The 25984-nt window shown below is 47.0% G+C and overlaps 1 protein-coding gene across 2 annotated transcripts; it reads left to right on the top strand.

Annotated features, from left to right (window-relative positions):
* Positions 1-1166: 1166 nt before the first annotated feature.
* JMJD8 (jumonji domain containing 8) lies at positions 1167-20890 on the top strand. 2 transcript variants are annotated; one of them, XM_034420471.3, is made up of 10 exons: positions 1167-1279; positions 4457-4668; positions 5817-5909; positions 7912-7960; positions 10488-10584; positions 12400-12468; positions 13987-14106; positions 16302-16369; positions 16936-17070; positions 19357-20890. In XM_034420471.3, the coding sequence occupies exons 2-10, from the start codon at positions 4574-4576 to the stop codon at positions 19435-19437; spliced, it is 807 nt and encodes a 268-aa protein (XP_034276362.2). In that variant the 5' UTR covers positions 1167-1279; positions 4457-4573; the 3' UTR covers positions 19438-20890. The 2 variants fall into 2 exon arrangements, with proteins under 2 accessions (XP_034276362.2, XP_034276363.2); XM_034420472.3 differs by having other exon boundaries at positions 1190-1279; positions 4460-4668.
* The last annotated feature ends 5094 nt before the right edge of the window (positions 20891-25984 follow it).

The raw sequence follows: 25984 nt of genomic DNA, 5'->3' as shown, positions 1-25984 counted from the left end.
TAGTGCTGCTTAGTCGTGAAAGCTGGATGGATGGCTTTCGACCAGTCTCTCTCTCTCTCTCTGCTCAACCCACCTCACAAGGTTGTTGCTGTGGGGAAAACAGGAGGAGGAAGGTGTGTTCATCACCTTGAGTTCTTTATAAGCATAAGGCAAGCAAGAAAACCTTCTGAAGCAAATAAAAGAGATGGACAAATAAAGACTGATGCCAGGCAAATATCTCGGTATAAAGTTCAGAATGTTAGAGCTGTTAAAGGGGGAAAAAACCGATTGCAAATCAGTTTTGCTTTGCATGCATAAATCATAGGAGGCAGAACCTTGGATTGGATTAAATTCATTCACACATCGGGCAACACAGATGCAGGTAGGGGCGTCCTGGGGTTTTGGTATTCCAGCTGCAGCGATGGCTGTGTCCCGCCTTCTGAGTGGCTAAGCAGGGGCACGCATCTAAACGCGAGAATGCTAAAACGTCTGAATATGGAACTGCTAGATCTACCGATGCAGATCCAAATAAGGCAGCAATTGCAACGGCGAGAATGCATTTGCTTGTTAGATCCCCGGGGCGGGTCCCAATGCGGGAATGGCTAAATCTCCAATGAACGTCGGAATATGGGTCGTGCATAAATGCACTCACGTGCCCATCGTCCCTCTCGTTGTATTTTTCTTTTATTTCTTGTTCTCGTTTTCGTTTGACAAATTCTAATAAAAAAAAATGCAATCACTAAATTTGATGCACGTGTAAATGCCAGAATTGCCCGATCTTGGAGGCGCACGTCGGAATGCAGGAATTCCCCCCACCCCACATTTTTGGTTGCCAAGACACCGAAGAAAGAAACCCGCCCCCCCATCCAACAGCCAAGGAGTCCTTTTCATTCGCGATGCCTTTTGGGTAACGTAGTTTCCACACCTCTTATCCAATCGCAAGAGGACTCGTCCTTTCCCCCCCACCCTGCTCCATGCGATGCCTGCTGGGGGTTGTAGTCCATCCATCATCCCTGGGCTACCGGCATGGGCGCCTCTCCCCCTTAAAAAAATGCATTTAAAAAAAAATAAAGGGATTAAAAAATGGCAAAGCAGACGGGTTTTAGAGACCCTTTAAAAAAAAAAGTTGGAAAAGTAGTCTTGGGCTTCCCATGGAGTCCCTTGGCAACGCCTGGACTACAACACCCAGAATGCAAAGGGGCAGAGAAGGTGGGGTGGGGGGGTTTGGGGGCGCTGGCTCCCCCCTAGGGACTTTTCGATGTCTCGGAGATCCAACGATCCTTGCATTGACACCGGAGAGGTAAAAAAGAAGGGATGCAAAAAAAAAATTTTTTTTTTTAATTTTAAAAAGGGAGGAGGAAGGGAGGGGGCTTTGGAGGATGGGAGGGCTGCATGGATCTCAGGCGCGGAAAGCAGCCAGGGATCGGGCGGGGCTGCGGATCGCTTTCCATCCCGGGATCCGATCCGAATTTAAGATCCAGAGATCTTAAGCGGAGCGCACCTTTCGTATTGGGGGAGGCGCTGGATAGTAATACCGATATCATCAGAGCTGAAGAAGTTTCTTGGATGGAATTAGAATAAGAGAGTTGGAAGGGACCTTGGAGGTCTTCTAGTCCAACCCCCTGCTTAGGTAAGAAACCCTACACCACTTCAGACAAATGGTCATCCAACATCTTCTTAAAAACTTCCAGTGTTGGAGAATTGACAACTTCTGGTGGCAAGTCGTTCCACTGATTAATTGTTCTCACTGTCAAGAAATTTCTCCTTAGTTCTCAGTTGCTTCTCTCCTTGATGAGTTTCCACCCGTTGCTTCTTGTCCTGCCCTCAGGGGCTTTGGAGAATAGCTTGATTCATAATCATAATCATAAGTTTATTTGTCAGGCATAGATAAGATAATGGGTGTATAAACATAATTTGAATACATGAAAAGAGTAAGAGTAAAAAGGAATATTAGGACAGGGACGGAAGGCACGCTGGTGCGCTTATGCACGCCCCTTACAGACCTCTTAGGAATGGGGGTGAGGTCCACAGTAGACAGTTTAAGGTTAAAGTTTTGGGGGTTTGGGGAAGAAGCCACAGAGTCAGGTAGTGCATTCCAGGCATTGACCACTCTGTTGCTGAAGTCGTATTTTCTGCAGTCTAGTTTGGATCGGTTTACCTTGAGTTTGTATCTATTGTGTGCTCATGTATTGTTGTGGTTGAAGCTTAAGTAGTCACTGACAGGAAGGACATTGTGGCAGATAATTTTATGTACTATGCTTAGGTCAGACTGAAGTCGGCGTAGTTCTAAGTTGTCTAAGGCCAAAATTTGGAGTCTGGTGGCATAAGGTATTTAATTGCTGTTAGAGGAATGGAGGACTCTTCTGGTAAAATATCTCTGGACTGTCTCGATAGTATTTATGTCCGATATGCAGTGTGGGTTCCAGACAGATGAGCTGTATTCAACAATTGGTCTAGCAACTGTTTTGTATGCTCTAGTTAGTAGTACAACATTACCAGACAGCCCTCTTCTTTGAAACGAAATGTCTTCAGAGTTGGAAGGGATCTTGGAGGTCTTCTAGTCCAACCCCCTGCTTAGGCAGGAAACCCTACACCACTTCAGACAAATGGTTATCCAAAATCTTCTTAAAAACTTCCAGTGTTGGAGCATTCACAACTTCTGGAGGCAAGTTGTTCCACTGATGAATTGTTCTCACTGTCATGAAATTTCCCCTTAGTTCTAAGTTGCTTCTCTCCTTGATTAGTTTCCATCCATTGCTTCTTGTCCTGCCCTCAGGTGCTTTGGAGAATAGTTTGACTCCCTCTTCTTCGTGGCAACCCCTGAGATATCAGAACGTTGCTATCATGTCACCTCTAGTCCTTCTTTTCATCAAACTAGACATATTCAGTTCCTGCAACAGTTCTTCATAGGGAATCTGATGCCTGTCTTAAAGTTTTGGGTCAGTTCTCCTTAGTTAGCTAGCAAGAGCTCATAATGGAGACCAGATTGAGGAAATATGAAAGAAAAACTCATTGATTCGATTCAGCCAAAATTCTGCTTTTCATGCCTGGCTGGGCTGCCAGGTCCTTAACGCAATCTGAGCTTGGTGGTTTTCTTGCAGACGTTTCAATGCTTAACTACGGTACAGCATCAGTGCTGGGGTGGGGTGGGATTTTAGAGTGGTGTAGGAGGAGGACTGTGAGGGTCCTTGGGGGTCTCTGAGCTTGATTGTTTTCTTGCAAAGGTTTCACTACCCAACTTCATTACCCTCATTTCTTCTACTGTACAATTTCAGTTGATCCTACAAGGAATTCTGTGGCATTGTAGGGGTGTCCATTTGAGGTGATCCTCAATCAACAGAGATTGAGGCTTTTTTTAGACACCCGTTCCTTTCATCTCTCACCCTGACTGTAGGGTCAAAATGGAGATTGGGGACCCTTGGTGCTTTCCGAGCTGGGTGGCTTTTTTTGCAGATGTTTCATGACCAAACTAGGTTACATCCTCAGTCAAACGGTGTTTCTTAAGAACTTCAGTTCAGTGGTGGGTTTCAAAATTTTTTACTACCGGTTCTGTGGGTGTGGCTTGGTGGGTGTGGCTTGGTGGGCGTGGCAGGGGAAGGATACTGTAAAATCTCCATTCCCATCCCACTCCAGGGGAAGGATACTGCAAAACCTTTATTCCCTCCCCACTCCAGGGGAAGGATACTGTAAAATCTCCATTCCCACCTCACTCCAGGGAAAAGATACTGCAAAATCCCCATTTCCTCTCCACTCCAGGGGAAGGATACTGCAAAATCCCCATTCCCATCCCACTCCAGGGGAAGGATACTGCAAAATCCCCATTCCCTCCCCACTCCAGGGGAAGGATACTGTAAAATCTCCATTCCCTCCCCACTCCAGGGGAAGGATACTGCAAAATCCCCATTTCTTCTCCACTCCAGGGGAAGGATACTGCAAAATCCCCATTCCTTCCCCACTCATGGAAGGATACGGCAAAATCTCCATTCCCTCCCCACTCCAGGGGTAGGATGCTGTAAAATCTCCATTCCCACCCAACTCCAGGGGAAGGATACTGCAAAATCCCCATTTCCTCTCCACTCCAGGGGAAGGATACTGCAAAATCCACATTCCCTCCCCACTCGTGGAAGGATACTGGAAAATCTCCATTCCCACCCAACTCCAGGGGAAGGATACTACAAAATCCCCATTTCTTCCCAATCAGCTGGGACTTGGGAGGCAGAGAATAGATGGGAGTGGTGCCAGTCAGAATTTTTACTACCGGTTCTCCGAACTACTCAAAATTTCCGCTACCGGTTCTCCAGAACTGATCAGAGCCTGCTGAAACCCACCTCTGCTTCAGTTCCAAGAATTCTCCAGCCAGAAGCTTTTGAAGTCCACACATCTTAATGACAAACGCTGCACTAGAAGATTTCCAAGTGTTCAGGGTCTCTAGTCTTCTGCTTCTTTTAATATTCTTTCTTTCTTTCCTTCTTTTCAGAAGATTTGGTCTTCCATGCCGGATCATCTTCTAAAGTTCTACCTCTCTCAAGATAACCAGGTATTTTGCTGAGAATCACCCAAAGGAAGGATTTTGCTTTGTAGAATCTTGCAATCAATGGAGACCAAGGCCCAACTCCTGCTTTTTCTACCCTTCTCCATGTTCTTCTGGTTCCCGGGGAGTTTCACATTGCTAGAAACAGACGGAGGCTGGTAAGTAGGCATCTAGCAAGGAAAAAACAGAAAGAGCAGTAGTGAAATGTAAAATTTGTTACTACCAGTTCTGTGGGCGTGGCTGGGTGGGGGGTAATGTGACTGGGTGGGCGTGGCCAACTTTATTTATTTATTTATTTACTTTTAAAAGCATTTTTTTCTACAACCTTAAGAGGTTGCAGGAAAAAAATGCTTTTAAAAGCCTCTGACGATCAGGCAACTCAGCTGGGATCGTCCAGAATTTTCTTATTTATTTCTTCCTCTGTTGGTACATTTTTGTTTTTCCAGGACTGTGCAGCTGTAATTATATGCAAAATTAAATATCGGGTTTCTTTTTTTTTTTAATTGCAAAAGTTTTACAATTACATTTTCACCCCATTTTTCCCCCCAACCCACCCCATACTCCCCACCCTAACCCTCCCAAACCCCCCCTGACCCTCCCCCCTGACTTCCACAGAATATAATCCCATCAAAATCCCCTTTTTATAAAACCTGAACCCCTCAAACCCCCTTATAATTTTTCATCTTCACAAAATTCATACATTTCTATTTTTATATAATACTTTCAATGAAAAGCTATTTGATACTTCCTAGTTTGATATTTGTTCTGCACATAATATATCGGGTTTCTTTACTGTAGGTTCTGTTTAATATCCTTTACTATCCTCGCTGCAGTTATAACATGTATAATCAAATATATATTTTCTTTACTAAATTTCTCTGGTAAGAGATCCAATAGGAACAGTTCAGGTTTTAAATCCATATGTTGTTTGTATCTTCTTGATCTTTAATTTTAAAGGTTAATCTAACCATTTCGGCACAGTACAAAAATTTTTTTGAATTACAGCCTCCTCTGATGGGGTACATCACATTTTTCCAATATCTTTTTCTGGTGGGGTTTTGCATTTCTCAGTAGGATGCTAGATTTCTACATGCAAGGCACTTCCAATATTGGAGGATTGTTGTTTATTTTTCCTTATTTTTATATTCTATTCTGGGCGCTTCTTCCCAGAATCGGAAGCTGTAGAGTTAATTGTGCTGTGAACAAAGCTTAGACTGTAAGCTGTTTCCTACTTATGAAACCTTTTTTTTTAAAAAAATCTTGTATCCTGCTGATGAAATACCAGCCTGTTTTTTTGTCCCTGCAGGCTGACAAAGAGGCACGCTGCGTTGTCAGAAGACGGGAGCTGTACGGTGGAGAGAAGGGACTCCTCCCTCACTTATGCACAGTTTATTCAACAGTTAAGTGATGGGAGTGGTGGGGTGGCCTAGAGGCAGAGCTCTCGCCTCACAATCAGGAGGCTGTGAGTTCAATCCTAGGTTGGGTGTCAGCAACCTGCGGCTCTGGAGCCACATGTGGCTCTTTGGGCCCTCTGCTGTGGCTCTGTCAGGTGATCCATCACTGGCTGGCCTAGCCCTCGCCTCCCAGTTACTCCTCGCCTTACCTCGCCTGGTAAGGGCAATGGCAGGGGATGGAGAAGTGGCCAGGGTAGAGACAGAGAGATACAGAGAGAAGGGGAGGGAAGGAGGGAGGGAGGGGTAAGAGAGAGATGTCAAAAGGGTTTTGTGGTTCCCCATGTTTTTTAACAACCGGTTCTCTGTCCTAATGACCGGATGGGTAGGCGTGGCTAGGGGATCATGTGACTGGTGGAAGTGAGTGACATCGAGTTGGCCACGCCCACCCAGGTTTTGTGGCTCCCGGTGTTTTCTTTTCTGTGGAAAATGGGTCCAAATGGGTCTTTTGAGTGTTTAAGGTTGCAGACCCCTGTCCTAGGTAGAGGCAGATATTTCTGTCTTTGGGCACAATGAGAATATATCTGCTGTGAACTCCGCATTGGCGACAGGAAGGGCATCCAGCCAGCAAACGCTCAGCTCCATTCAGTTGCTCAGACTCCACCCTGATGCAAGGGATTACGGGGGTCATTAAAAGACAAAAAATAAAATAATAATAAAAAATTCAACAGTTAAGAGATGGCAAACGATCCAGCTTGCACACGATTTCCACCACAAGGGGGCAGCAGGCACAGGTTCCAGATTTTTTTTTAATTTTAATTTTTAATTCCAGAAGGAATTTTTTAAAAAACCAAGAGAGCTCCATCTTTGGCTAGAGTCCCATGCACCATCTCCTAGTTATTTAACTCTTGAGTTATTTAAAGTATTTCTCTCCATCACAGGTTAGGCTTAAAATAAGAGTCAGGCATAAATAAAATGACTCTTAAAATAAGAGTCAGGCATAAATAGTCATTTGAAATTCTCCCCTGCCTTTTCCATCAGCCCTTCGTGGTAGACCAGACGCCTTGAAAGCAAGCGTTGTTGGAACAGTACGGCCCAATGATTTCAAATGCAAATACAATGCAAATGATTAAAAAAAAAAGAGAGAAGAAATTAAAGGAGGAGCATATTGTAGAAAAGTCGGTGCCACAAATAACAGGTCTGCTTCTTGGAAGGTGCTAAGCGATTATCCACAGGAGGCAGCTTCATCTCAAAGAGCACAGCAGATCGGTGGGGAAAGCACCGTTTTTCCTGGGGCTTTGCTTTCCTCACCCTGAAAAAGCTTTCACAATTCACAGCCTTTGTCCTATCGTTTTATGTTGTAATCCATAATGCTATTACAATGATCTTCTCTTTCTCCTTGTCTCTTTTTTCCTCCTCCCTTTCTCCTCCTCCTCCTCCTCCAACTACTCCCCCCATCTTCCTCCCCCTCCCTTCCTCCTCTGTCTCCTCCCCCTTCTCCTCCTCCTCCTCTTCCACCTCCCTTCCTCTTCCTCCTTCTCCTCCAATTCCTCCATCTCTTCCTCCCCCTCTCTTCCTCTTCTTCCTCCTCCTCTCCCCCTCCTTCTTCTCTTCCTCCAACTCCCCTCCCTTCCTCCTCTCCACCTCCTTCACCTCCTCCAACTCCTCCTCCTTCTCTTCCACCTCTCTTCCTCCTCCTCCTTCTCCTCCTCCTCCAACACCTCCATCTCTTCCTCCCCTCTCTTTCTCTTCTTCCTCCTCCTCTCCACCTCCTTTTTCATCTCCTCCAACTCCTCCTCCTCCTCTTCCACCTCTTCCTCCTCTTCCTTCTCCTCCTCCTTCTTCAACTCCTCCATCTCTTCCTCCCCCTCTTTCTCTTCTTCTTCCTCTCCCCCTCCTTCTTCTCCTCCTCCTCCTCTTCCACCTCTCTTCTTCCTCCTCCCCCTTCTTCTCCTCCTTCTCCAACTCCTCCATCTCTTCCTCAACCTCTCTTCCTCCACCTCCTCCTAGGTATGCCTTCTCTCGGCCAGTCATTCTTCAGGGATTAACTGACAATACCGTGAGTGCCCCTGCATTATAAATTCGGATAAGGTATCACAGAATCGAAGGGCTGAAAAGGACCTTGGAGGTCTTCTAGTCCAACCCCCTGCTCGAGCAGGAGACCCTAGACCATTCCAGACAAAGTGGCTATCCAATCTCTTCTTAAAAACCTCCAGCAATGGAGCACCCACAATGGCAAGCCATTCGACCGATTGTTTAATTGTTCCCACTGTCAGGAAATTGTTCCTTGGTTCCAGGTTAGAACCAGTGCTATCCTAATCTCTGTCGGCCATTCAATTTTTGAGACCCTCTTCGTGTTGGGCATGAATTAATAAAGTCAAGTGATCACTCTGGGGCAGTGGTGAGATGTAAAATTTGTTACTACCGGTTCTGTGGGCGTGGCTTGGTGATGGTGGTGGGTAATATGACTGAGTGGGCGTGGCCAACTTTTTTTTTTAAAAACTTTTAAAACCATTTTTTCTACAACCTCTTCGGCTGAAGAGGTTGTAAAAAAAAATGCTTTTAAAGCCTCTGATGATCCCATCTGACTTGCCTGATCGGCAGAGGCTTTTTTTCCTTTTATAAAAATGTAGAAAAATGTAGAAAAAATGCTTTTAAAAGCCTCTGATGATCCCAGCTGAGCCACGCGATCATCAGAGGCTTTTTCTTTAAACTTTTAAAAGCATTTTTTCAGCCAAAGAGGTTGTAGAAAAAATGCTTTTGAAAATTAAAAAAAAAGCCTCTGATGATTGCATGGCTCAGCTGGGCAATGGGGGGGAGGTAGGGATTTTTGCTACTGGTTCTCCGAACCACCCGCCTCCATCGCTACCGGATCGGGCGATCCGTTCTGAACCGGGAGCATTTCACCCCTGCTCTGGAGCTGTGAAGCCACTTCGCCAAGCCTGACTGTGATCCCAGGCTCTCTCCATAAATATTTCTGTGTGTGATCAAAGGGAGAAATTTATTGCACGGGTAGAAACAACGGTGGTTATATTTGCACGCCATGCAATCTTGTGGTTTTCTTAACAGCGACTTTCTAAATCCCCCTAATTGTCTGAGGGAATCGCTCTGCCACACACCCACTGACACCAAACGATAAATACAGATAATCCATGACGTGCAACCACAATTGGGATCAGAAGTCAAGCGGTTGTTAAGTGAATCATTACCCACCATCCTGAGTTTACCTGAGTGTGATTTACATTTTTTTGGGTGGAAGCCAGTGTTTACTTTCCAGCAAAAAATTTTTTTAAAACGTTCATTGCAAACAATGGGCTTGCTTAACACCTCTGCCACGTTCACTTAACGATTGCCGCAAAAAATTGCAAAATGGAGTCCGTTATGGGCTGACCCATTTAATGCCTAATTCCAGGGTCAATTATGGCCATAAAGTGAGGGGTGAGCTTCAAAACTTTTAGCAAGGGATTCTCTGCCCAATTGCTGAGTGGGCGTGGCCATGGTGGGCATGGTCTAATCAGCCTCCTGCACCATGGCGGGGTGTGTGTGTGTTTTTGCCCTCTCCAGGCTCCGGAGGCTTTTCTCGAACCTCCGGGAGAGTGAAAACAGCCTCCCCAGGCTCCAGAGGCCCTCTGGACGCTGAACTTCCTGAACATCTGGTAGGCCCGTTTTTTGCCCTCTCTGAGCCTCCATGCGCACCCTGCACTTACCTGCATCCAAAATGGGCTGCGTGGGGACTCCTGGGAGCGGAGGGGAGGGGTGGGTGGGGCCAGCCAGGAGTGGGATTTTTCTTGGAAGACGTTTTGCTTCTTACCCAAGAAGCTTCTTCCGCTCTGATGTCTTCAGCTCTGACTTCTCCACCAATCAGTCAGAGTGGAAGAAGCTTCTTAGATGAGGAGCGAAACATCTTCCAAGAAAAACCCAGAAAGTCGAGTTGCCTCTTGAAAAAAAGCACCTTTGGGATATGGGAATCCTAAGGGATTAAGGAGCCGAGGTGGCACAGTGGTTAGAGTGCAGTACTGCAGCCACTTTAGCTGACCGCTAGTTCAGCAGATCAGTGGATCAAATCTCACCGGCTCAAGGTTGACTCAGCCTTCCATCCTTCCGAGGTGGGTAAAATGAGGACCCAGATTGTTGGGGGCAATATGTTATTTAGTATACTGTCTTTGGTGTAAGCCGCCCAGAGTCCTTGGAGGGTGGGCGGCATAGAAATATGAATAATAAAATAATAAATAAATAATACATTACCCATAATCAGCGGTAAAATGCACTTACCTTTGCTACCGGTTCAGAAATGTGAGCGCGCACGCCTCTTCTGCACCTGTGCAGAGGGTCAAAAATGGGATGTAATGACGTCCCGGTGGGTGGGCGGAGCCTCCTGCCACCGGCTGTACCGGCTCGCTCGAGCCGGATAGATCCGGCCAAATTTCACTGCTGCCTGTAATTCCCAGAGATCAACTACCCCATTTCACATGGACTCTGGCCAATGCAATCTTGTTTTGCAGTCAGGAAAAAAAAATATTTTGGGGGGGAGTGGGGTGTAAAAATTGGAGGTGGCTCTCCATGCTGATTCCCTTCTGTGCCCACAGGAATTCCAGGCTCAGTGCACCAAAGATCAGCTGTTGGCCCAGTTTGGAGAACATGTGGTTCGTCTCAGTACCGCCAACACCTACTCTTACCACAAAGGTGAGGATGGAGAAAAAACACTTCTTCCCCAATTGTGCCCCAAGCCGAGGTGAGAGTGAGCTGAGACACAGAGGTGCAATTTTACACACCTGTCAGATGCAAGAAATCAAAGACTAGGATGGAGTTCAAAAGTAGCCCTCGACTTTCATTTAGTGACCGGTTAGATGTTACCATGGCACTGGACCTTTTTTCCCACTTATGACCGTTGCAGCACCCCCAGGGTCACGTGATCAAAATTCAGCCGTTTGACAAATGACTCATATTTATGACGGTTACGGTGTCCTGGGGTCGTGTCAGCGGTGGGTTCCACTTTACTACCGGTTCACCGCAGGAATGCGCAAGTTATTATTAACTTAATAACTGTAGTGATTCACTTTACAACTGTAGCAAGGAAGGCCGTAAAATGGGGCGAATTCATTTAACAGCGGTCTCGCTTAGCAACAGAAACTTTGGGCTCAATTGGGGGCGTAAGCCGAGTTCTACCGCTACTGCAAGTTTATTTCATGATATGTACAAGCAACAATCTGAACCGCTAATGGTCAAAGTGAATTTACGCCAGATAAGAGTCAATGGACTTCAAGGGGGACTGGACTTAGCACTCGTGTGGGAATGTAAGGATTCCAAACTAATGATGTATTTGACTCCACCCTCAGCCTCCCCCTGGTCATCTCCTACAACGCCCTCATAAAAAATAGCCCGTGTTGTTGCTGAGCGTGGTACAAAAAGTTGGGTGAAAAGTTTGCACATGTTGTGGCCCGTCGACCGCCGGCCCCTCCAGCAGCCGAATCAGAGGAGGAAGAGGAGGTGTGGGAGTCAGGGCCAGCATCAAGGCAACCTGAGAGCTCTGAGGGGGAAGAGGGAATGGAGCTGTCAGAGAGAGACAGAGACAGAGACAGAGACAGAGACAGAGACAGAGACAGAGGTGGAGCCTGGGCCGTCCATCAGTCCTCAGATGGAGAGTCAACAGCTGCCAGGTCTGGAGGTGGCTGATGAGGAAGAGGAGGAACAGCTGGGTCCAGTGCTTGATGTGCGGATGTGCAGAAGGCAGAGGAGAGGAGAGCAGTGGAAATCTATGAGCCTGTCCTTGGGATGGAAGAGCCACCAGTGCTAATGAAGCCCCACCCTAACTCTGGGGATAAAAGACAGGGGGCGGAGATGAATAGATGTGGCAGATAAGTATTCAACTTCCGGCTGGACAGACATGTTAGCCTGCGTTGAGAGAGAAACTTTTTGCCGGGGCTGCTGGCGCTAATTGTTTCAACTACGGAGAGTTTGTCGTGTTTAGGGAGCTGGGTCAGAACCAGAGGTGGTATTCAGCAGGTTCTGACCAGTTTTGGAGAACCGATAGTGGAAAATTCAAATAGTTCGGGGAACCGGTAAATACCACCTCTGACTGGCTCTGCCCTCATCTATTCTCTGCCTCCCGAGTCCCAGCTGATCGGGAGGAAATGGGGATTTTGCAGTATCCTTCCCCTGCCACGCCCACCAAGCCACGCCCACACTAAGCCAGGCCACTCCCACCAAGCCACGCCCACAGAACCAGTAGTAAAAAATGTTGAATGGTCAGACCAGCAAAGCTTTGACAGAAGATGCATTGAGTTCTTCTGGCAGTGGGACTTAGGTCTCTGGTGGGAACGTAACGATTCCAAACTAATGGTGCATTTGACTCCACCCTCAGGCTCAGTCTGGTCATCTACTACAACACCCTCATTAAAAAAAAAAAAAACACTCCTTATTCTGCTGAGCGTGGTACAAAAAGTCGGCTTAAAAGATTGCACAGCATTTGAGTTCTTACTGGCTGTTCCTTTGATGCAGTTGATCTACCCTTCCAAGATTATGTGGATCATTTGCTGGAACCCCAGGATCCGGCTTCCCTAGGAAGTGGTGAGTAGGACGTAACTATTGCTCGGCATAAATCAGATCTTCGTGCTTCCTTGATCCATGGCAACCCAAACTCAGTCTGGATTCCACAGACCAGAATCAGCTGATCTTCCAGGTAGAGTACAGATAGTCCTCGACTTACAACAGTTCATTTAGTTACCGTTCAAAGTTACAACGGCACTGGAAAAAAGTGACTTAACGACCGTTTTTCATACTTACGACCATTGTAGCATCCCTGTGATCCCGTGATTAAAATTCAGATGCTTGACAACTGACTCATATTTATGATGGGCACAGGCTCCTGGGATCATGTGATCCCCTTTTGCGACAAGCGGAATGTGGAAGCCAGGTTCACTTAACAACCGGGTTACTAAGTTAAGAACTGCAGTGATTCACTTAACAACAATGGCAAGAAAAGTCGTAAAATGGGGTACAATTCACTTAACAAAGGTCTCACTTAGTGACTTCTAGGCTCAATTGTGGTCGTATGTCGAGGACTAACTGTAGTCTAGACCTGAATACCAAAATTATGAATATGAAAACTACTTTTTTATGATAGGATTACAGTAACAAATCTTGCAACTCTGAATGCACTTTCCCCTTCCTTCCCTTTAATTTTGGAAGAACAAGAGTCAATTTTTGTATAGTGGTTAAGGTGCTGGCCTAGAAACTAGGAGACCATGATTTCTAGTCCTGCCTTAGGCATGAAAGCCTGCTGGGTGACTTTGGGTCAATCATTCTCTCATAGTCCAACCGACCTCACAGGGTTGTTGTTGTGGCGGAAAATAGGTGGAGGAAACAATAGTAGGTTTGAATTATTTATAAAGTAATAAAGATGGGATAAAGGTAAAGGTTCCCCTCGCACATATGTGCTAGTCGTTCCCAACTCTAGGGGGCGGTTCAAAGCCATCTCCGTTTCAAAGCCGAAGAGCCAGCGCTGTCTGAAGACGTCTCCATGGTCATGTGGCCGGCATGACTCAATGCCAAAGGCGCACGGAACGCTGCCACCTTCCCACCAAAGGTGGTCCCTGTTTTCCTACTTGCATTTTTTACCTGCTTTCGAACTGCTAGGTTGGCAGAAGCTGGGACAAGTAATGGGAGGTCACCCCATTTCGCAGCACTAGGAATTCGAACCGCTGAACTGCCGACCTTTCGATCGACAAGCTCAGCATCTTAGCCACTGAGCCACCATGTCCCTAAAAGATAGGATCGAAATCTAATAAATAAACTAAGTCTGAGACGCTTTCACAAAGTACATTTCTGCTCCGGACTCAGATTTCCTTTATCTTTGTTTCGATTGCAGTTATTTTCACTGCTCATTATGGATAAAGTTATCTCCCTTGCAAATGATCTTCTCTCCCAGATGTTTTTTTCCCTTGAAGATACTGAGACAAGAAGGTTGCAGGTGCAAAGGGACCAAAACCCAATTTAGTCCCTGGTTTTGGCCTCCAGCACCCAAGAAAAGCAAAGGATCTGTTGGGAAAAACGACTAACTTCTCTGTCTTTCCTTCTTCCCTGCAGAAACCCTCTACTTCTTCGGAAACAATAATTTCACTGAATGGGGGTCCCTCTTCAAGAAATACAACCCACCACCTTTCAGGATTCCAGGCACCACGGGAGCATACAGTTTTGGGATTGGGGGTCAGTAGCTGGTATCTTTAGGAGATGTTTTAACACCTTCACGGGGCAACAGTGTTGGCTTCGTAGCTTCATCTGCTTTGTTAGGACCAGGTAGCAATAGCCCTTAGACTTATATACCGCTTCACAGTGCTTTACAGCCCTGTTTGAGCAGTTTACAGAGTCAGCCTCTTGCCCCCCAACAATCTGAGTCCTCATTTTACCGACTTCGGAAGGATGGAAGGCTGAGTCAACCTTGAGCCAGTCAGGATCGAACTCCTGGCAGTTGGCAGAGTCAGCCTGCAATACTGCATTCTAACCACTGTGCACCATGGATGGATGGATGGATGGATGGATGGATGGAAGGAAGGAAGGAAGGAAGGAAGGAAGGAAGGGCAATAGAAATAGCCCTTAGACTTATATACCGCTTCACAGTGCTTTACAGCCTCTCTAAGCAGTTTAGAGTCAGTCTCTTGCCCCCAACAATTTGCGTCCTTCTTAGTGCCAAATCTGTATGTCTCCTTCGTTCCAAAGATACAAGACTATCACCAAAAAAGGATCGTCTGTGGATTTCCTGCCAAAAAACTAAAAATGGGGTCATTGGGTGTTCATTGGGTCACACGAAGCCCATCTTCATCCAGGGCCAATCAGATGCTAGCTAGAAGCAGAGACGTCTCTTCCCCTTCTGCCATTGCTATCCAGTGCACGAAATCAGAGGTCCAGACAGTTGAAAAGACTATACTGTAGGTTTATGGTCCGCCAAAGCTCTATAGAAGAATCTGAACTACTAACAGCCAAAGTGAGTTGGTGATACGGTAGATAAGAACAGAACTCAAGATGGGCTGGACTGAAATCACTTGTGGGCACTGAAGGACTTCAGACTGATGACGCACTTGACTCCTCCATCGGTCTCAGCCAGGTCATCTCCTACACTACACCTCCCTAGCAACCGGTCTTGAGAGGTACAATATCTCCAACATAGTCACAGTGTCTTCAAGGCCAAGGGTCCTCAGGAGGGTCAGCCTTCAGTCACCCATGTTAGTATATGTCACGTGACAATTTTATAGTGTCACAGAGGTCCGTGATGCTGATGGGATAGCTTTGTCCAGCAGTTCTAATATATTAGATTCGGGCAGCGGTGGGTTTCACATTATGTTACTACCGGTTCACTGTGCGCCTGGTTTGTGTGCACGCCTGCCTTCCGCGCATGCACCCGGCCTCAAAAACGTGTCTAAATAAGGTAGCATAGAGCCGGGGCTGGTGGGCAGGCCCACCCGTGATTTCCGCTAGCAGTTCAGGCCCGAACCGGCTGAATGCCAGCTCTGGATTCAGGTAGGTTCCTATGAAGAACCAGATTCCAAAGGTCGAGTCACATGCCAATGACCTTTGGGCTGAGCCTAGGATCCACCAAGATTATTCATACAGAATGTCCATCGTGTGGTCAGAGAGCTTTGTCTTTCTCTCTCTCTCTCTTTTTTAAAAATAATATTTTATTATGACGCAATATGACAATCACATAACATACAACATATAAATATCTCCTTTTTTTAAAACAATGTTTCTTCATGGTCTACTTTCCGTTTTGTATCTTTCCTCCCTATATCTCTCTTACTATTTCATTTTTTCCATTGTCCCTTTTTCTTTGGTTACATTGTATTTTCTAACACTGATAAACTTAATTTTATACATTTCTATACATTTGTTATATACATATTTTATACTTTTGACTTCTTCCCTGTATTTATTATTCTTTATTTCTAGACTCAAGACCCATTCATACCATTTGTTCCAAATTATATAATAATCTGTCTCTTCTTTTTCTTTTAATTTCTTTTGTTAATCTGTCCATCTTGGCACATTCTAAAACTTTTTCTATCACTTCTTCGTCTGTTGGAGTTTTTTCCTATTTCCAATTTTGTGCATATGTTATTCGTGCAGCAGTTATGATATGTGGAATCAGATATTTTATTTCTTTGGTGTATGTTCTCGTTAATATTCCTAACAAGAATGTTTTCAATTGGTTGATCTATTATTTTTTCTATCCATTTTTTTATATTTGTCCAAATTTTTTTTGCCAAGAGCTTTTGCCTTTCTCAAGCATCCTTCTGTCCCAGTTGAGAATTCTGGACTGTGCTCCAGGTCATTGGGATAAGGAAACAATGCGATTCTCGATCTGGATTTAATTTCTCCTTTTTCTCTTTTTTTCCAATCTCTTTCAGGGTCTGGTTCCGGAGTGCCATTTCATTGGCACGGGCCTGGCTTTTCGGAGGTCATATTTGGGAGGAAGGTGAGTGGACCAACAAGGCGTTCAGTGATGGGCTGCTGGGGATTCGCAGGGGTTTGGGAGAACCTGTAGCTAAGATTCTGTGCAGTTCGGAGAACCTCTGAATCCTACTCCTGGCTGGCCCTGCCCACCCCTCCCCTAACAGGAGTCCCCACGCAGCCCGTTTTGGATGCAGATAAGCGTAGGGCGTGTGCGGAGGCTCGGGGAGGGCAATAAACAGGCCTACCGGAAGCCTGGAGAGGCCATTTTCGCCCTCCTGGAGGCTCAAGAAAAACCTCTGGAGCCTGGGAAGGGCAAAAACACCCCCCGCCCCACCGTGGTGCCTGTTTTTCGCCCTCTCCAAGCCTCCATGTGCGCCCTGCATTTACCTGCATCCAAAATGGCCATGTGGGGGACTCCTGGGAGGGGCGGGGTGGGAGGGCGGCACCAGCCAGGAGTGGAATTTGGAGGTTCTCTGAACTGCATAGAATCTTAGCTAGAGGTTCTCGCGAACCCCCAGCAGCCCACCCCTGCATGCAGTGGTATAAAGCTTGTTCCTTACGACTTGAACTCTCTCTCTCTCTGCCCAGCACTGGTTCCTGTATCCTCCGGAGAAAACGCCAGCGTTCCACCCCAACAGGACGACCCTGTCCTGGTTCCTGGATACTTACCCTTCCTTGCCGCCCTGGGAGAAGCCGGTGGAGTGCACCATCCATCCAGGAGAGGCAGGTTGCTGTAGTGCTGTGTGTATGCGCACGCTTCCCTTTCGCCCCGTGTACAGATGAGGCTTCCAGGCAGAGTGCACAAAGCACTGCCAAGCTCTATTGGTTCAACAGTGGTTTTAGCCAACATGGCACAGTCGCCTGGATTCGCACAAGCGCCTTAGGCACACAAATGAAGGTTCCCAAACATCAGCCTGCGGTTCAGATTCTGGTGCATCGAAGAGGATTCTTCAATTGCGTAGGAAAAACTTTCACTTTTTGTACCATTTGAAAATTATGATTCAGCAAGTCTTTGGGGCGTTTATAAGTAAGTCCTCGAATTAGGAATGGTTGCTTAGGGACCCTTTGAAGTTAGAAATGGACCCCAGTGGTGGGTTTCAAATTTTTTTACTACTGGTTCTGTGGGCGTGGCAGGGGAAGGATACTGCAAAATCCCCACTCCCTCCCCACTCCTGGGGGAAGGATACTGCAAAATCTCCATTTTCACCCCACTCCTGGGAGAAGGATACTGCAAAATCCCCATTCCCTCCCCACTCCTGGGAGAAGGATATTGCAAAATCTCCATTCCTTCCCCACTCCAGGGGAAGGATACTGCAAAATCTCCATTCCCTCCCCACTCCGGGGAGAAGGATATTGCAAAATCTCCATTCCTTCCCCACTCCAGGGGAAGGATACTGCAAAATCTCCATTCCCTCCCCACTCCGGGGAGAAGGATATTGCAAAATCTCCATTCCTTCCCCACTCCAGGGGAAGGATACTGCAAAATCTCCATTCCCTCCCCACTCCGGGGAGAAGGATATTGCAAAATCTCCATTCCTTCCCCACTCCAGGGGAAGGATACTGCAAAATCTCCATTCCCTCCCTACTCCAGGGGAAGGATACTGCAAAATCCCCACTCCCTTCCCACTCCTGGGGGAAGGATACTGCAAAATCTCCATTCCCACCCCACTCTGGGGCCAGCCAGAGGTGGCATTTGCCGGTTCTCCAAACTACTCAAAATTTCCACTATCGGTTCTCCAGAACCTGCTGGATTTCACCCCCGTTTTGGACTCTGAAAATGGAATTTACAAAGAGGGATTCAAAGTGTTGATGTCTGCCCCTTTCACTGTTACATAACCACCTTCTGAGCACCTGGAAAGTGGCTCACATATATGGCCATTCACCCCAAACTCATGCGAACGCAATTTATGACATTTTGGTTAAAAACTGGGATTTATTTCTGGTTTCCCGCCAACATTGCCCCGTGGCAAACAGTGGATTTGTTTTACAACCTCTGCAAGAAAAGGTTATAAAAATCAGGCGCAGTCATGTGTCATTACAACCATCACAACTTAAAACCAAAATTGTGGGCTCAATTAGGGAAATTAAGACAAGGAATACCTGTATTCCAAGCTTTCCAGGGCTGGCTGGAACCCCAGGCTCTCTGCTGTGCATCACTGGCTTAGAATAAGGTTTCTTAAACTTGCCCTTGCTGGGGATTTCTGGGAGTTGAAGTCCACACGTCTTAAAAATTGGCAATTTTGAGAAACAATGGCTTAGAACAAGACATGAGCTCTGCAGATAAGTAGTTTTGTTCCCATCAAGTAGGAGGATTAGCCTGAGGCAGAAAAGAAAGGAAGAAAGGAGCGGGGGGAGGGAAGGAAAGGGGGAGGGAGGGAAAGAAGGAAGGAGGGAGGAAGAAAGGAGGAAGGAAGGAAGGGGGAGGGAAGGACAGAAGGAAGGAAAGGGGAGGGAGGGAGGGACAGAGGAAGGAAGGAAGGAAGGAAGGAAGGAAGGAAGGAAGGAAGGAAGGAAGGAAGGAAGGAAGGAGCCACCAAGGCTCTATTGTTGAGATTTAAAAACATTATATACAGCAGTTAGGGAGGAAGAAAGGAAGAAGGAAGGAAGGGAGGGGGAGGGAAGGAAAGGAAGGAAGGAAAGGAGAAGGAAGAGGGAGGGAAGGAAGAAAGGAAGGGGAAGGAAAGGAGGGGGAGGGAAGGAAAGGAAGGAAGGAAAGGAGAAGGGGGAGGGAGGAAAAGAAGGAAGGGGGAGGAAGAAGGAAGGAAGAGGGAGGGAAGGAAGGAAAGGAAGGAAGAGGGGGGAAGGAAAGGAAGGGGGAGGGAGGGAAAGAAGGAAGGAGGAAGGGAGGGAGGAGAAGGAAGGGGGAGGGAAGGAAAGGAAAGGAAAGGAAGGAAGGGGGAGGGAGTGAGGGAATGAAGGAAGGAGGAAGGAAACAAGGGGGAGGGAAGGAAAGGAAGGAAAGATAGTCTACAAAGCCATTGCATCTGAAGTCATTCTCTTTCCTTCCAGATTCTGTATTTTCCGGATCGCTGGTGGCACGCAACCCTCAACCTGGACACCAGTGTTTTCATCTCCACATTCCTGGGTTAGCAGCTCCAAGTGACACCTTCTCTATGTCGGAACTCTTGCCACCATTCCTCGTGCAAAGAAATTGGATTTCTTGGCCCTTTCAAACCTCCATGCTGGTCTACCGATTGAAAATTGTCCCCGTCTCCCTGTAAGATGAACGGCACAATCGTTCATTTGGGCACAATGCTTCGGGGCCAGAGACTATAACTTCCATCACCCGGAAATATCTCGGTTGGCTTGCCCAATGGAGTTGACGAAATTCAACAGCCTGAAGACCTCATGAAGGTGGTGGCCATCAGCAATGGTTGACCATAGTAAAACCATCTCTATGGCCATTTAGACCAGCAGAGGTGATGTGGTCCCAACTGACCATACCTACACTCATCTTTCTCAGGGATCTCCTCCTAAACCTTTTCAGCCAGTATCTCAGGACCAACTCCTCCCCCACCCCCCAATTTCTCTCTCTCTCCTCTGTCTCTTTCTCTCTGTGTTATTCTCTCTGTGTTACTCTTACTGTTGCTCTGTTTTTCTCTCTCTGTTTGTTTCTCTCCATTCTGTTTCTGTTATTCTCTCTGTTACTCTGTTTCTGTTTTTCTCTCTTTTGCTCTCTCTCTTTCTGTGTTTCTCTCCATTTTCTGTTTCTCTCTGTTATTCTTTCTGTTACTCTTTGTTTCTGTTTTTTTCTCTATTGCTCTCTGTTTCTGTTTCTCTCCATTCTGTTTCTCTCTGTTATTCTCTGTTACTCTGTTTCTCTCTCTGTTGCTCTCTCTCTTTCTGTTTCTGTGTTTCTCTCCATTCTGTTTCTGTGTTATTCTCTCTGTTACTGTTTGTTTCTCTGTTTTTCTCTCTGTTGCTCTCTCTCTTTTTCGGTTTCTGTTTCTTTTCATTACTCTCTCTGTTACTCTCTCTCCATTTCTGTCGGTTTCTCTGTCTCCGTTTCTCTCTATTTCTCTCCGTTTTTTCTCTCTGTGTTTCTGTTTCTCTCTCTGTTTCTTTCTTTCTCTCCCTCTCCTTCTCTGTGTTTCTCTCTCTCTCTCCCTCTCTCTCTCTGCCCGCATGCAGAGGTAACCGCTACTGTTTCTCTTGTGTGTCAGCCAGCTCTTCCAACTCCCCAGGGGATATTTACATCACCAGGTGACTAAAAATAATTTAAACTGCTCAAAATTACAGCCTTGCAGGGCAGGTAGGAAATCTCGTGACTTGTATGCAAGGGTTGGTCAGCAACCTGAGGGCGAACAGACCTGATTTCACCTGGAAGCAACCTGTTTGTTCTTCCTGCTCCCCCTGTTTTTCTGGCAGGGCATGCCTACATTCCTTTCCTTTTCTCTTGCAAAATGGTTCTCCTGCCAACTGGATGTACGTACAGAAACGCGACTGGCAGATCCTGGTCTCGTTTTGGTCAGATTTATATCTCCCTGGCTTATGTGGAATACCAGAGCAGATCTTAGCATAAACATTTTATTTTTTACAAAAACGCAACGTGTGTTTCAGTCAAGGGTTAATTTCGTTCTGGCTTTTCCTCTGGAGATTTTGCTAATTTATTTATATCTCACCTGCATTTCTTTTTAGAAGTAACTCAAGGTGGCAAGCATACCTAACACTCCTCCTTCCTCCCATTTTCTCCACAAACGAAAACCATGGGAGATGAGTTGGATTGAGAGTCACTGACTGGCCCAATATCCTCCAACTGGCTTTCATGCCTAAAATGGGACTAGAATTTACCGTCTCCTGGTGATTGGCGCCAAGTCACCCAGTTGTTTTTGTGTCTAAAGCGGGACTAGAACTCGTGATTGGCGCCATGTCACCCAGGTAGTTTTTGTGTCTAAGGCGGGACTAGAACTCACCATCTCCTGGTGATTAGCGCCGAGTCACCCAGTTAGTTTTCGTGTCTAAGGCGGGACTAGAACTGTCTCCTGGTGATTGGCACCAAGTCACCCAGTTTTCGTGTCTAAGGCAGGACTAGAACTCACTATCTCCTGGTGATTGGCTCAGAGGCATCCAACCGGCTTTCATGCCTACAGCGAGATTAGAACTCCTAGTCTCCTGGTGATTGGCTCAGTCACCTAGCTGGCTTTTCATGCCTAATGCAGGACTAGAAATCACTGTCTCCCAGTTTCTAATGGCCTTAACCATTAGATCAAATTAGCGCTTTAGTTTCCTTGCTTTGGTCTAGGCAACTTGACATGCAGTTCCCAACTACTATTTGCAAGGGCAACTATTCACAGATGATTCAGGTTCAGCTAGACATTCCAGAGATTCACCGCAGATACACAAGACCCAAGATTAGAAAAGCTGTCACAGTTGTGATGAAAATATTGGTCTTGAAGGCTTCCAAGCTTCGTCAGATTTCCTTCCAAGTTGGAATGCGCCAAGCCAATGAGTCAACTTGTCTTTTTCCTCCCCCCCCCCGTTATCGACCTTGAGGGCCATCTACAAAAGAACCAAGCTTCTGATTGATGGCCCTCCAGATGCACATCTGCTCTTGACCTCGTTTTGGGTTTCTGGACGGGGTGGTGGACTACCATCTTCCTGTGCCTCTGTTCCCCAGGCAGCTTTACTCAAAGCATCTGAGCATTATCTAGAATGGAACTGATGGCCAACGGTGTAGCTGGCGAAAACCAGCTACATAGTCCCCGTTAGCATGTTTTCCCTATATTTCTCCTCTTCTTCTTTTGCCATGTCCATCATCGGACGTTGGCGATCCTATTTTTATCAACAGCCACACGAAAAAAGGGCTGTTGAGTTTTATCCAAACCGGTCCCTTAGATTTTGAAGCCATGATCTTCTTCTTCTGCCTGGACCTCGTTTGTCTTCCATCTTTCCCTTGGAGGATTAAGTGAAGGATGCCGTATTTTTCTGGGTGTCGCATCACATGTCCAAAATATTCTAACTCGCTTTTTTATGGTTTTGATGATTTCCCTTGGCTTTCTGATTTTGTCAACCCAGTTTATATGTAACAGCCGCCTGTCAATCCACATTTCAAATGCTTCTCGTCTCTTCAAGTGGCTTTCCGTCAGAGACCATATAACAGGGGCCCACAACCACCTGGGCTGCAGCCCATTGCTGGGCCTCGAGTCGCTTGGAAACCAGGCTGCAGAAGTGGCAAGCGGGCACAGGCATACATCCCCACTGGCATTAGTGGGCAAGCGCATGTGCTCCATTTGCATGCAGGGTGGCAGAGGTGGTATTCGGCAGGTTCTGACCAGTTCTGGAGAACCGGTAGCGGAAGTTTTGAGTAGAACCGGTAAATACCACCTCTGACTGGCCCCGCCCCATCTATTCTCTGCCTCCCGAGTCCCAGCTGATCGGGAGGAAATGGGGATTTTGCAGTATCCTTCCCCTGCCACGCCACCAAGCCATGCCACGCCCACAGAACCAGTAGTAAAAAAAATTTGAATCCCACCACTGCATGATGGATGTGAATGCCCACCGCTCGTGCAAATGGAGCTGCATACATGCCTGCCTGCCTGCCACGCACACGGACCCATCCCCTCTACCCCACCCACCCACCCCCGCCAACCGGCAAAGGTGGATAGGTTGGGGAACTCTTTTGTCATAAGGGATCCGTTTCTAAAAGCGGAGTTCAACACAAGAGGCTGGCCCACGTCACGCTTAGTTTTTCATCTGTATTCTTAGTATTTGGCTTTAATGTTAAGTCTTTTCTGTTTGTGGAATGGGTACAGGCAGTCCTTGACTTACAACAGTTTGTTTAGTGACCGTTCAAAGTTACGACGGCACTGACAAATATGTAACTCGCGGCTATTTTTCCTAGTTACGACCTTTCCAACATCGCCATGACCGTGTGATCAAAATCCAGATGCTTTCATATTTAGGATGGTCACAGCGTCCCAGGTTCATGTGATTCCCCTTTTGCGGCCTTCTGGCAAGCAAAGCCCAATGGGGGGAAAGCCAGATTCACTTAGCAACCAGGTGACTAGCTAATCGACAGCAGCGATTCGCTTAACAACAGTGGCATGGGAAGGTGGTAAAATGGGGCAAAACTCATTTAGCAATGTCTCACTTAAGAGATTTAAGGGCTCAACTGCGGCCGTAAGTCGAGGACTGGTACATGTCAAATAGGTGAATCCTTCATCCAGAATTGATACCCCTAGATACCAGTGAAGGTATAGGACAGTGATGGCTAACCTTTTTGCCGTCGTGTGCAAAAAGCGTGGGGAGCGTGGGGGGGTGTCGCACCCACACATGCCCACACCCATAATTCAGTGTGCCCCCCACCGCACTCCTGCTTTTGGCACATGATGGCATGGTGGGCCCAGTAGGCCCATTTTTCGCCCTCCCCAGGCTCCAGAAGCTTTCTTGGAGCCTGGGGAGGGCGAAAACAGCCCTCTCCATCCCTCCGGAGGCCAGAAACGGCCTGTTTGCCTACTTCCGGTGGGACTGGAAGTCCCGTTTTTCGCCCTCCCCAGGCTCCAGAGCCTTTCTAGGAGCCTGGGAAGGGCGAAAACGGCCTTCCCCACCCCTACCCTCCGGAGGCCGGAAATAGCCTGTTTCCCGACTTCTGGTGGCCCCGGAAGGCCCAAAAATCAGCTGGCCGGCACGCACATGCGCTCGAGTGCTCACCGATATGGCTCCGTGTGCCACCTGTGGCTATTTTTCAGGCCGTTTTCAGGCTGTTTTTCAGGCCATTTTTGGCTATTTTTCAGGCTGTTTTTGAGGCCGTTTTTCGGGCCATTTTTGGGGCAAAAAACAACCCAAAAATGTCCTGAAAACGGCCTGAAAAATGTCCTGGTTTTGACTGTTTTTGGGGCCCTTTTCAGGCCATCTTCTGGCGCTCCAGCGCCCACGAACACCAGCTGGCCGGTGCTCATGCATGTGCCAGAAACCCAAAGACCAGCTGGCAACGGCACGCATGCCCACAATGAGGGGTCTGCGTGCCAGCTCTGGCTCACGTGCCATAGGTTCGCCATCATGGTTATAGGGTTCTTCTGCTTGAGCTGCAGTTTGGACTAGAAGACCTCCAAAGTCCCTTCCAACTCTTGTTATTCTGTTTTCCGTATTCTCTTTAACTAGGCTGCAATTCCTTACTGGTGAGGCAATGGCATTTTGGACATGCTGAGAGATAAATTAACCAGCAAAAGGAAGACAAGATCTTCAAAGGAGACAGGAGGATGTCCAGGTGCCAGTAGAAAGTTGCTGGTTTTTTTTTTTTTTGTCTTCAAACAGGCACCTAGGCACCTTCCCTCCTTCCTCACTGTAGCTGCAATTTGAATATTCGATTAAAAAAATATTTTATCATCATTTCCTCGCAGGAGAGTAATTTCCGGATTCTTTTTTTCTCTTACGCTCATCTGCTCCAAGAATCTTAATTGGAGAGCCCAACAATGCCGTCCCAAAATAAAAGAGCAGGATATGAGTGGAGCTGCGGGGGAGGAAAAGCCCCAACTCTGCAAAAAGTTAATTTGGTTTTAATGCCTGCGTGGTCCCAAGGCGGAGGGAAAAATGGAACAGAGTGTCCCAGATAAGGTGCTGGTGCCACGTTGCAGGTGAGCTTTTCGCCCTGCAACGTTTGGCTGTATGTGTTAAATGGAAGCGATAAGACGTGCAAAAGAATTTTTGACTAGCAATAGCAATAGCACTTCTACACCGCTTCACTCTTCTATAAAGAGTGTTTTAGAGCCTTCTCGAAGGAGTTTACAGAGTCGGCATCTTGTCCCCCAACAACCTGGGTCCTCGTTTTACCGACCTCGGAAGGATGGAAGGCTGAGTCAACCTTGAGCCAGTCAGGATCGAACTCCTGGCAGTGGGCAGTTAGCCTGAAATGCTGCATTCTAACCACTACACCACCACAGCTAATCAGCAAGAGCACTTACTTATATACTTCTTCACAGTGCTTTACAGCCCTCTCTAAGCGATTTACAGAGTCAGCCTATGGCCCCCAACAATCTGACTCCTCATTTTACTCACCTCGGAAGGATGGGAGGCTGAGTCAACCTTGAGCCGGTCAGGATCGAACTGCTGGCAGTGGGCAGTTAGCCTGAAATGCTGCATTCTAACCACTGTGCACTGTGGAAGGAAGGAAGGAAGGAAGGAAGGAAGGAAGGAAGGAAGGAAGGAAGGAAGGAAGGAAGGAAGGAAGGAAAGGACAGCAATCGCTTCATAGTGCTTTTACAGCCTCTCTAAGCGGTTTACAGAGTCAGCCTCTTGCCCCCCCAACAATCTGGGTCCTCATTTTACCCGTCTCGGAAAGATGGGAGGCTGAGTCAACCTTTAGCCAGTCAGGATTGAACTCCAGACTGGGCGAAGTCAGCCTCCAAAACCACACTAAAACCACTGCGCCACCAAGGCTCCTAATGCAACATCCAATCAACCACAGCAATAGCGCTTAGACTTATATACCGCTTCACAGTGCTTTCCAGCCCTCTCTAAGCGGTTTACAGAGTCAGCACATTGCCCCCCCAACAATCTGGGTCCTCATTTTACCGACCTCAGAAGAATGGGAGGTCGAGTCAACCTTGAGCCAGTCAGGATCGAACTGCTGGCAGCGGGCAGTTTGCCTGCAATGCTTCGTTCTAACCACTGTGCCACTACAGCTAATCAGCAAGAGTAC

The sequence above is a fragment of the Pantherophis guttatus genome, chromosome 14 (genome assembly GCF_059756535.1).
Source record: "Pantherophis guttatus breed Tessera chromosome 14, ASM5975653v1, whole genome shotgun sequence".
Classification (NCBI taxonomy): Eukaryota; Metazoa; Chordata; class Lepidosauria; order Squamata; family Colubridae; genus Pantherophis; species Pantherophis guttatus.
The sequence above is the reverse complement of the archived record's forward strand: the minus strand, read 5'-3'. Positions and strand labels throughout refer to the sequence as shown.

What these genes read in the sequence shown, in the direction of transcription:
- JMJD8 (XM_034420471.3), top strand. Translation starts at nt 4,574, where the DNA reads ATGGAGACCAAGGCCCAACTCCTGCTTTTTCTACCCTTCTCCATGTTC. An exon ending in CTAGAAACAGACGGAGGCTG is followed by an intron (nt 4,669 to 5,816) that starts GTAAGTAGGCAT and finishes TTGTCCCTGCAG; the next exon opens with GCTGACAAAGAGGCACGCTG. An exon ending in TATGCACAGTTTATTCAACA is followed by an intron (nt 5,910 to 7,911) that starts GTTAAGTGATGG and finishes ACCTCCTCCTAG; the next exon opens with GTATGCCTTCTCTCGGCCAG.